Source organism: Lipotes vexillifer, unplaced genomic scaffold (genome assembly GCF_000442215.2).
Source record: "Lipotes vexillifer unplaced genomic scaffold, Lipotes_vexillifer_v1.1 scaffold496, whole genome shotgun sequence".
Lineage (NCBI taxonomy): Eukaryota > Metazoa > Chordata > Mammalia > Artiodactyla > Lipotidae > Lipotes > Lipotes vexillifer.
The window spans coordinates 10,435,950-10,447,784 of record NW_006786690.1 but is presented as its reverse complement, the minus strand read 5'-3'; the positions used below and the strand labels follow the sequence as shown (position 1 = coordinate 10,447,784).

Genomic DNA, 11,835 nt, shown 5'->3' with positions numbered 1-11,835 from the left:
GGGAGAGGCCACAACAGTGAGAGGCCCGCGTACCGCGAAAAAAAAAAAAAAAAGCCACAATAAAAATATTTTGATATTTTAAAACCAAATGCATTCTTTATACTGATTAAAACTAGAAGGAAATGGGAAAAATTATTTGCATATGATCTTCCACTAAAGGTACTTCTTACACAGTGAGAAGGGTGAGCATCACCTGACCTTAAAAATAATCTTGAAAATCCCAGCAGTTTTCCATAAAGAACATATTACTTATACTGTACCATATCCCAAAAATCCAGAACAGCAGTCTCCAGCACCAGAAAAGATCACTTGGTCAGGCAGTAGTTAAGTAGCTGGCTCATGTTTGGAAGCCAAATTGTGTGGGAAAAAAAATACTTTGGTTGAATACAAATATTTGAATTTACATAAGTTAAATGTAATGCCCATGTGACTCCACTGTATTTGAGGTCTTTCAAAGGACGTGTTAATTTGTATCATATCAACATTGCAACCCACAATGGCAATTTCCTTTCTTCACTCTTTGAACTAGATGGTTCTTTAGGTGTCTCCTCAGCCACACATCCCTTTCTCTGAGAATGCACATTCCCCAACCAGGTTTACCCTACCTACTGCTGCTCTCTTGGCCGCACCTGATTGGCTGATCAGTAGATATTCTACCCAAGCCAGACCAATCAGGTTTCTCTTCTAACCCAAGCTGGGCCAATCAGCACCTGTGCCCTTGATATTTGGAAGTGGGACACGGAGTTACCACACAGGTCATTAATGGTCCGGAGCTGAAGGTCTGGATGCAGTTCCCAGCTGGGGTGGCCATTTCTCCCACTGTGTTTGGAGAAACAAAGCCAGTCTTAGAAAGAGATGGCCAGGATAGATAAGCAACAAGTAGAGACAAGAAACCAAGACCCAGGGAATTCCCTGGCGGACCACTCTGTGCTTTCACTGCCAAGAGCCCGGACTCAATCCCTGGTCAGTGAACTAGGATCCCATAAGCCACACAGCGTGGCAAAAAAAGAAGAAACCAAGATGACCCCCAGAGAGACAGTGCAGCAGACACTACAAGCCCCTTAGTCATTGCCTCCCTCTACTGTATAAGCAGCACGCTAAATGCCCTCATTTCCCAGCCTCCCTTGCAGCTAGACCTGGCTGTGTTGTTCAGTTCTGGCCAGTGACATGCAGGTGAAGGCCCGGGGCAGGGCTTCCCTTCTGGAATTAAAGGCAAGGCTTTGCTAGGAGAAAGTTTTTCTCTTTGTCCCTTTGCCTTGTCTCCTTTTTCTCTCCTGGAGATCAGACTTGGAGCTGGAGCAGCCATGTTGGGGATCACCAGGTAACAAGCAAGAGACCAAAGCCCACCTCAAAGGAAAATGGAGTAGAAAGACATGAAAAGTCTGGGTGGGAGCCTAGTGGCATCACTGTGCTCTGCACTGTACCTGAACTGCCTACCTCTGTACATCCTGTTGTATAAATAAATAAATCCCTGTCAGTTTAAGCCACTGTAGTCAGATGTACCTGTTTGTGCTGTGGAGCAAACCGCTCAAAACTTAGTGACTTAAAATGGCAACTATTATTTCTCATGATTCCATGCGTCAAGCTGGCCACTTGTACTGGTCTGGTTGGTTTGGCTGGGGCTAGTTTAGGGTGGCTTCGTGTACATGCCTGCCTGGTCATTGCCAGGCAAGCTGGGTTAGGGCAGTGGTTCTCAACTGGGGGCGATTTTGCCACCCAGGGGGCATTTGGCAATGTCTGGACACACTTTGGTTGTTAAACTGGGGTGGGGGTGATACTATCATCTAGGGGTAGAGGCCAGGGATGCTGCTAAACATCCTGCAGTGCACAGAACAGCTCCCCACAACCAAGACTTATTTGATCCAAAATGTCAGTAGTACCGAGAATGAGAAACCCTGGTCTAGAAAGGCCTCAGCTGGGACGTCTGATTCTGCCTGGTGTGGTCCCTCATCACCCAGCAGTCCAGACCAGGCCACGTGTGTTGGGTACAGGTTTCTAAGAGCAACAGGAGAGAGCAAAGCCCCAAAGCACACTTTTCAAGTCTCCACCTGCCTTCTGTTTGCCAACATCTCATCAGACAAAGCAAGCCACATGGCTAGAGTTCATTTGGGAGGGGCTCCAATTTTTTACAATCTACCCACATGCAGGTTTCTGTTATTTAAAGCTGAAGACGTTCCAACTGATGCAGAAAGTTGCCCTGACTCCTGATGACTTTCTGGTTCCTGGTGTCTTTCCCTGGAAAGGCCCATTCCAATGCCTGCCCTTGGGTTCCACTAGGACTTTTTGTATCACTCAAGATTCTCTGGTTGCAAACAACAGAAATCTCCTGTGGCTAACTTAAACAGAAAAGGAGTTTTACTGAAAGGAAATGAGGAAGGTTAGAGAATCAAAGGGCAAGCAAAGCTAAGGAGTCTGGACAGGCAGGAGCCGTCTTTTCTTCCCCATAGTTGTCCCCTTTTTGCTTCAGCCGGTTTGAGTTTCTGTTATTTGCAACCAAAATGGCATTTACTAAGACGCTCTGCACAGCCCCAACTGGTAGCTCTGAGAAGCTACCAGCGACCTTTCTTTCCTCTGACGTTGTGCCAAGGGACAGCAAGGTACCTGCAGTCCCCCCACCAGAACTCCCAATCTTCTGATCCCCCAAGAAGCTAAGCCAAACAACTTCCTTCCATCCTTGCCAATGGGGGCCCATTTGGATTCGTGACTTTGCAGATAAGGTGCCCTTCTCCAGCAACTTGGCAGAGCCATCAGTGCCTGCTGTTGTGGAAACCGGAGTCATGAAAGTGTCTGCGGAAAAACCAGCTTCCCCCGGATCCGCGTTCCAAAGTGTGTTCCTGGTAAGTGGAGTGGTTTCCAATTTTTTAGGTTCGTAGGAATGAAAGCAATACACTAACGATGAGAGGAAACCCAAAACCTGCTAATGCTAATGTGCTCCTCTTTTTTTTTTTTCCATAAATTTATTTATTTATTTTTGGCTGCGTTGGGTCTTCGTTGCTACGCCCGGGCTTGCTCTAGTTGTGGCAAGCGGGGGCTACTCTTTGTTGCGGTGCGCGGGCTTCTCTCGTTGCGGAGCACAGGCTCTAGGCATGGAGCCTTCAGTAGTTGTGGCACGCGGGCTCAGTAGTTGTGGCTCACGGGCTCTAGAACGCAGGCTCAGCGGCCATGGCTCACGGGCTTAGTTGCTCTGCGGCATGTGGGATCTTCCAGGACCAGGGCTCGAACCCGTGTCCCCTGCATTGGCAGGCAGATTCTTAGCCACCAGGGAAGTCCATGTGCTCCTCTTTTTCATACTGAGTTTCCTAAAGCAGGAGTTAGGGAGCCAGGTGAGGGTAAACTCTTTCGGCTCATCAGCTTGGCCTCATTTCCATCAAGATGCGCCACTTGCATCCGTCTGCTCCGTGTCCCGAGTTATTCTGGGCCCATTCATGATCTTATGTGCCTGCTTTTGTTTTTAAACATTTTTCTTTGTCCATCTGTTCCCCAGAAATCCATTGCAATGCCTCCGTCCTGCAGTGGGAAACATTAGCAGGCTCCTTGTTTTGAGTTTCCTCTCATCACATTGCTTTCATTCCTAAGACCCTAAGATATCAGAGGCAGAAATTTTACCTCGACGTGGTTTTATCGTCACAGATTAGAGATGCCCTTTGACTGATAAACCTCTTTTATGGTTAAACAACCAGCCTTCATTCATTCCAACAAACACCAGGTACCTACTATGTGCCAGGTACTAATGATACTGTGCTAGACCTTGGGGCCTTAACCTTTGCTCCCCTTTCTTTTCACGGTCTAATCTGCTGCCCTCCTGCAAAGGGGTTGGAATAGTTAATTTAGCGGGTGTGTTGCCTGGGAGAGCTCACCTGTGACATTCCCATCCTCTTTTGGCTTTCTCTGAGATTACTGCTGGACCTTCTCTAGAGAGAGCTGCATGCAGCAGTGACCCTCTTCCGGGAGTTTCTTTGTGCCTTTCAACAGTTGAAGTTTAATAGCTAATAATAGCCAACTTTTTATAGAATCCTTGCCAGCCATCAGACCCTGCACTAAGCACGGTCCAGACGTTATCCCTCTCAGTCCTCACTGTCTGTATCACTCCAGTTTCACGTGTGAAAATGATGAGAAGTTAAGTTACTTGCCCGAGAACAGAAGCATCAGAGCCCAGACTTCGTACTCAACTGCTCCAATACATCGTTTTCCTCAGTGAAGTTCAGGAACCAGCTTGTTATCTACTGGTTGATGAGGATCAGGTCAGCAAATGTTGTCTATAAAGGGCCACTTCCCTTTGTGAACCATGGGGTTACTGTCATCACTACTCACCTCTGCCACTGCAGCATTATGCCTAAACAAATGAGCTTGGCTGTGTCCCAATAAAACTTTATTTATAAAGATAGGCAGAGGGCCAGATATGCCAACCCGTGTTAAACTCTCACCCAGACTAGATTGTTAATATCTGCATGGCTATTGTCTGCCGCATGACTACCAGGAAGCCAGCTGGTCATCATCTCCATCACTGAGAGCATTGTGAGCTTTTACTACGTGCCATGTGCCACATGCTAAATGAAACACTTTACATAAATTTTCTCATTTAACCCTCTCAAGTACTCCAGGAGGAGAGAGCCATTCGAAAGCCCTCTCGAAAGGTAAAACAGGCTGCCCAAGTTCACCCCAAAGGGATTTTCAAACCCAACTCCTAACCATGACACCACACTGCCTTTCAACATCACAGTGCTGCATCTGGACCACAGGAAACTTTGCTGGTGAGTCTGGACACCTGCCTTCCACCGGACCAAGCCTGAAAGAACCAAGACTTCACGACACACCCCTTCCTCTCGGCATCCTGGTTTACTAGCCCTTCTTAGAGTCCCCTGCTTTCTTTAGTTACTACCTAAGTTCAGGTGTTCCCAGCCTAGGCACCATGCTCTCTCTCTGAACCGACTTTGCCTGTCTCCGCCTTGTGTTAATTTTACAACCTTCCTTTCAGTTTCCCAAATCCTCATGTGCCCCTGCAGTGGCCACAAGCAGTGTTTACCCGTAACTTCCTTTTATTCCTTCCACCCTGTCTGCTGAGCAGAGAACTCTAAATGACCTCTGGGCCACATCGATACCCAAGGACCAGCAGGTCACGCGGCCCCAGTCCCTATCTGATGCGGCTGACGCTGTCCTCAGAGGAGCAGGGGACAGACACTTGAGAGGCTTGTTGTTCAAGAGATCCTGTTAACTTTTGTGTTGAGTCATGTGGGTGCACAGAGGTGTCACTGTAGCAGCTTCTCTTTCTTGGCAGTGACCTTGAGACCTGAAATCGGGCCACCAGATGCTCTGGAGGGGACACTGAGAAAACATGCAGTCCATCCTGAGCCCTCAGGCAGAGCAGGCCATCATGCATCCAGTCAACCTCGATTTCTCCAACAAGGACCTTGGGCCAGGCACCATGCAGGGCACTGAGGAGACAAAGCTGAGCCAGACAGACAGGTCCCTTCCCCCAGGAAGTTGTGCTGGGGTGGGGTGGGGTAGGAGGTGTCGGGTATTTTATTAACAGCTTCATTGTGGGTTGTAATAAGTGCTGAGTCCCAGCCAGAGGCGGGCTAAGCTGGAAGAGTCGTGGCCTCTGTCAGTCCCTCAGCGTGGGGTCCAACAGATCTCACTCTTCAAACTGGCTAGTCCTGCCCTCCCCGCCCCCACCCCACTCTTGCCCATGACCAGAAGAATTCCAGGACCAGAGCCTGGTGCCAAACACACTTAATAAATAGGTCTTGATTGCCTGGACATAGACACACACTGCTTTCACAGAATAGTATAAAAATCGAAATCAGCTGCCCGTATTATTGCCATCTTTGGAAAGGGTCCAGGAAGGCACTGCAGATGCAACATTGCTGAGTTTTAAGCCACATGGCATACACACACACACACACACACACACACACACACACACAGTCTTTGAGAGTTTAAAACAGGGCTAAGACTCAGGCCTATCAGTTGTTAACGTTGGACACAGAACCACCTGGGGTTTAACAGAAGCAGAAATCACGCTCAGATTTTTTTCCTCCAGCCTGTCCAGTCGGGCATATGCAAATAATTTGAAAGACAATTTTGGTTTTCAAGCAGATTCAACGCATCCAAGATAACCCCCAAAAGAGAGCGCACTAGAGAGATAGGTTGGCTTCCACCTGCAAGTCTTGGCCCCATCGTGCCCTTTTGTGCCTGCCCTGCTCAGCAGTCCCATGAGCGCCTGCCTGACACAGCTCCCCACCCCGATCCCCTTTGCACAGCTTCCAGACTTTGCAGGAGGTGAGAAATCCTCTGAGATCAACCAGGCTGTGACCCCATTCCCTGCTCTCACTCCTCCAATTGCTCCAAATGAGTATCTGGGTTGTCCCTGAACTTTGACCTCTGTGCACCTTTCTCTATCCATCACGGGTTTGCTGGTGAACACAGAGGGTTTGTGATGATTAATCAGTAAATTGGTATTTATGAAGTGCCAAGGGAATGATGTAGTTTATGAGCTGACTTTATCTCTGCTGGCCTCCCTAATCCCTTCTTGTTTTCCCAGCATCTCAAGCTGGAGGGACCACCCAGTTCCGTCCGGCTCTGGAATGCCCCTCAGAGTTCTCTCCATCTGCCCCCATCACCCAAGAGCTCTTCCCAACCCTTCCTGTGTCTCCCCGTCTTTTTCAAAGTGCTGTTGTTTTTCTTAATATTACCTTACCCCTCCTCAAAAGACAGTTACACAAGTAGATGTGGGAGGAAGAATAGAAGTATAAGTCAACGGTGACTAAGTCTGCCTATAGCTCCCTTGTCGCTGGAGCATCGTCAGAATTGGCCCTCTCTCACCCCTGCCTCTGTAAAAATCCTTTGCCAAGTGTGTGATTTTTCCTGAAGATCATTCTTTCCGCATGACCAAATGCCGTAATGCATAACCAGTCCAGATTGTTTCTTTCTGCCCAAATCCATGCTTGGGACACAGCACTCAGGGTCACTCAGAAGTGATTTCCCCTAATGAACAGGCAACTGATGGTTCCCGGAAGTTTCACCAGAAAATCAGGGATCATCAGTTATCCCGGCCTGCTCTTCCCCCACTGCTTCTCTGGTTTCCGAATAAGTGCTTTTCCTGAAGTCCAATGACCTTAGAAGGAAAGAGTTCAAATAAAATGCAGCCCCTAGCACGCACCTCTGTCTTTGGAGCGGATCAACAAGGCCTCTGAAATGAGGCAGAGCTCTGGGCAGCATGAGCTCCCACTCCATGGTCACAGAGTCTCAGACCTCTCAACCCCTGAGCACCTGTGAGAAAATCAGCCCAAGAGGTGTTAAAAGGGCTCATCCATCTGGCAGCATTTCCTGAGCTAGGCCTCAGCATAACAGCAGCAAGGGCTAGGTGTTCTGCTCCCCTTTTACAAGATGCAATAGGTAATGAACTGGAATTCCCCCAACTGTGCATCACGGAGCCTGCCCTCCCTCCAGAGGGTTGTGTCCACATGAGCCAAATGGGTAATTAACCAGAGCATTTAATACATACAGCCTGTGTGATTAATTCAAACCAAAACCCCAGGTTTTTCACATACATGTAAATTGTTTTTCAAGAAGGCAAACCCTCACCTAATCTCTTCACTGTCAAAAAGTTTGCTCCCAGATACAAAACATTTCATAATAAAGGTAGCCCTGGGAATTCCCTGGCAGTCCAGTGTTAGGGATCCGTGCTTCCACTGCAGGGGGCACGGGTTCAATCCCTGGTGGAGGAACTAAGATCCTGCATGCCTCACGGCGTTTCCAGGAAAAAAAAAAAAAAAATGTAGCCCTATTTCATGCAGACCCGCTATAAACCATAGGTTGGGGCAAGTTGAGGTTCATCAGATTTTTTTTTTTTTTTTTTTTTTTTGCGGTACACGGGCCTCTCACTGCTGTGGCCCCTCCCATTGCGGGGCACAGGCTCCAGACGCGCAGGCTCAGCGGCCATGGCTCACGGGCCCAGTCGCTCCGCGGCATGTGTGGGATCTTCCCGGACCGGGGCACGAACTCGTGTCCCCTGCACCGGCAGGCGAACGCTCAACCTCTGCGCCACCAGGGAAGCCCGCATCAGATTTTTTTAAGTAATTAGCTGCTTTAAAAAGAAAGCTCAGAATTTGCAAACCCAAGCATTTGCAGGCATAATTTTTAAAGTTTTGATCTACACCCTGTCCCTAGTCTTTTGCATTCAATAAAAAAACAACTATTTTGCTTCTGTTGGGTCCTTGAAGGACACATATGGAAGATATAGAAACCTACCTTTTACAAGTAGCTGTACCAAGTTGCCCAAGACCAACAGAAACTTAATTCCAAGCTTTAAAATAACAAAATCGTGTCATTTAAGCTGAACATCTTTATTGGATTCAGAAACAATCTCAAAAATAAGTTAATGTAAATTTCATATTTTCTTGAACCCTGAAGGTTTTTTTTCTCAATTTTATTATTTTTAAAATGCCTTTTAAATTAATTCAGCAATATTCTTAAACTGTGGAAAATCAAAACATATCAGTTGAGGGTTTGTTCTGTGCATATCAGTCTGTAACAGCTTGCTGGTTTTACATTCTCAAGGGCTCTCTGCCTCCAGAGCACTGGTTTTTTAAGCCCTAAGCCCATCTCTTCTCTGCACATTGATGGGTAGGAGCTGCTTTTGCAAAGGGGTCTTGAGCATCACCCTAAGATTCTAGAGCAGCGGTCCCCAACCTTTTTGGCACCAGGGTCCGTTTTCATGGAAGACAATTTTTCCAAGGACGGGAGTGCGGTGTGGGGGGAAGGTTTCGGGATGATTCAAGCGCATTACATTTATTGTGCACTTTATTTCTATCATTATTACATCTGCTCCACCTCAGATCATCAGGCATTAGATCCCCGGGGGTTGGGGACCCCTGTTTTAGAGAATAAGCACAAAGCACAGTAGTGATTCTCAAACTCCCCTGGGTGCCTGCTAAAAATGCAGATTTCTGGGCCCCATTCCAGAGATCAGTTTTGTCGGTCTGGATTGGAGCCTGGGAACCTGAATTATTAACCAGCCCCACTCCTCCCCCGCAGTGGTTCCGCTGCTGGAGGTCCACAGCTTTGCAGTTTTAAGGTGACAGACCAGACCACAGAGAGAAATTCTCTCTGGTCCCTTCCTGACACCCCATCCCTTGAGCCTTTGCAGAGGACATCTCTTCTCTGGGGTCCCCACTGAAATGGCAAATATCAAGATCTCCCTGTCAGCTCCCCTAAAATTAAGTCTCAGACGACCGCGTGGGCCGGCAGCTATCCTGCCAAGTCATTCATGTGATGTGCTGGCCCACGGGGAGAGGGCAAGGCTCTTTTCCCTCTCGCTCTCCCGCTATCTCCGAGGACCTCTCAGGGCTGAGGCCCAGGGCCATATCCCTCGCAGCTGCTGATCCATCCCTCTCCAAAAGACGCAGCAGCTCCACCTGCGGTTACATCTAAACGGGGGCTCCTCCTCACCGGGTACACCGTCTTCATTGCCCCTGCAACCCTCATCGAAAGCGACAGTGTGTAACGTTGAGTCGTCTCCATGGCAACCGACAGGGTGTCACACCGCCATGGGATTACGACTCCACGGCGTGGGGATTCCAGAGAATGGGTTGGGGGCGGCGCCCCCCTGCGCCCCAGACCCACACCCAAACTGCGGGGAAGGACCCCCTCGTCCTTCCCGCCTCGGTCCCCGGCCCCCAGCCCCACCTCTCCCGTTCAGCCGGCACAGTGAGGAGGAGAGGGGGGATGGGTTCTACGGGAGCCCCCCAACCTTACGGGGGAGGATGCTGGCGGGCCCGGCGCCCCGGGTACACTCTAGTCGCGGAGCTCGAGCCGGAGCCCGAGACCGAGCCCGCGCGGGGCGGGCTGCGCAAGGCCGGGAGCCGGGGCGGGAGCGGGCGGGCCCAGCGAGGGGCGTAAGTCCCACCTTCGGGGGCGGTGCCTGGCGCTGGGGAGTGTCAGGAAGAGGAAGAGCGCGGCCAGAGGCGGCGCGGGCGCGCGACTAGCAGGGTCCGGGGGCGAGCGCCGTGCGGGCCACCATGGCCACGGACGAGCTGGCCAGCAAGCTGAGCCGGCGGCTGCAGATGGAGGGCGAGGGCGGCGTCGAGGCCCCGGAGCAGCCCGGGCTGAACGGGGCGGCGGCGGCGGCGGCGGGGGCACCCGACGAGGCGGCCGAGGCGCTGGGCAGCGCGGACGAAGAGCTGAGCGCCAAGCTGCTGCGGCGCGCCGACCTCAACCAGGGCATCGGCGAGCCCCAGTCGCCCAGCCGCCGCATCTTCAACCCCTACACCGAGTTCAAGGAGTTCTCCAGGAAGCAGATCAAGGACATGGAGAAGATGTTCAAGCAGTGAGTGCCCGCCCGACACGGTTCCCCACCCACCCCGAGAGCCGGCCTCGGCTCCCGAGCCCCCGAAGCCTGGACCCCGCGCCGTCCCGGGACCCGTGCGGCCAGCCGAGCTCCCCGATCCCTGACACACCAGGGCCGGGGACCTCGGGCCCCTTCCAGATAATCACGAGGCTTCGGGACCTCCTCCCTACCACGCATATGGGTCTGGGGACCCGCGGCCCCTGGCACGCGACCCCTCCTCACCGTGACGCTGCCCCGGATACACCGCACGCGCGCACGCCGAGTGGGGGACCCCGTGGCTCCTTCTAGATAAGCACAGGGGTCTGGAGGGTCCGGTTCTCTGGCCTTGTTAGTGACGCTTCTCCACACGCGCGAGACTGAGGACCCCGTGGCCCCCTTTCCCCCTCCTCAGCTACTTGAATTCCCAACTGCCCCCCCCAAACGCGGGTCTAAAACACACACCCCACCCTCCAGCGCCTCAACAAAGGTGACCATTCCTTTTACTGGGGTCCTTTCATTTACTCTGCTTATCTCAGATCCCTCTCAACGTGGGTTCTGGGCCGAGACCCCTCCCCGGCGTCCCCTCCACTTATTCAGCATCTGCCAGCAAACTGTGTCAAAGACCCTTTGGCCCCTCCCACCTCTACCCTCATCCACTCCGTTAGCCAGGACCCCAGCCCTTGACCCTCAGGTGATCTCCCCAGGGAGGGACCCCTTCCTCCCTGACCCCAACTCGGCAGGTATGTACACACACACACAACCCGCAGCCACGTCCCTGCAGGGCCGAGTCCCCGCCTCCCTCCGCAGACCGTCCCTCCCTCTTGCCCTCGCCACCCCGCTACACCCAGCAGGTTTGCAGTCACTGCCCCCTGTTTTCTGTCAGAAAGGCCCCATCTCTCGTTGCCTCCCTTCCCCCACCACGTGCCCCCTTCCCTCCCCACACAGGGTCCCTGACACCCCACACCTTCCTATCTGACTTGGCTGGTAGCTCTCACCTCTACCTTGACTCCATCCTTAAATTCCATACCCCATGCCCTCAGCAGGTTGGACAGGTCCTTCCAGGCCTCTGGGCTTCCCCCTCCCCCAGCAAAAAAAACTTTAAATCTCTGTGAAATGACTAGAGAGAAAGGCTTCCAGGTCCCCTTCTGGTCCATCACTGCATTCACCCAGTTGGGACTGAGATGGTCAGCCACGCTGCCCCACCCCGAGCAGTGTGGAGGGCCTGGGGCGGGGGTGAAGGTACTCAGCCCCCCTCCCTTTGGTATTCTTCCCTGCCCACCTCCTGTTGCCCATTCCCCCCTGCCTCTGGCCGCTGGAGGGGAAAACAGCCCAGAGGTGTGATCTGGAGTAGATCTGGAAGTGGATCCAAAAGGTAGAACCATCCTGAGGCCAAGTCTCAGGTGAGGGAGTCAGGAGGTCTGGCAGCCCAAGGTCGAGAGGAAGGTGTGCTGACCCCACCTTGGCTGGGGCAGTGTGCTCGAACCGCAAGCAGGAAGCCCGGGGCGGCG

The 11,835-nt window shown here is 51.7% G+C and overlaps 1 protein-coding gene across 1 annotated transcript in view; it reads left to right on the top strand.

Annotated features, from left to right (window-relative positions):
- Positions 1 to 10,019: 10,019 nt before the first annotated feature.
- The window catches only part of EFHD2 (EF-hand domain family member D2), a 15,371-nt gene continuing 13,555 nt past the window's right edge, over positions 10,020 to 11,835 (top strand). Inside the window, exon 1 of the mRNA XM_007459295.1 lies at positions 10,020 to 10,327. Coding sequence (XP_007459357.1) covers positions 10,020 to 10,327 — 308 coding nt within the window. The remainder of the gene's footprint in view (positions 10,328 to 11,835) is intronic.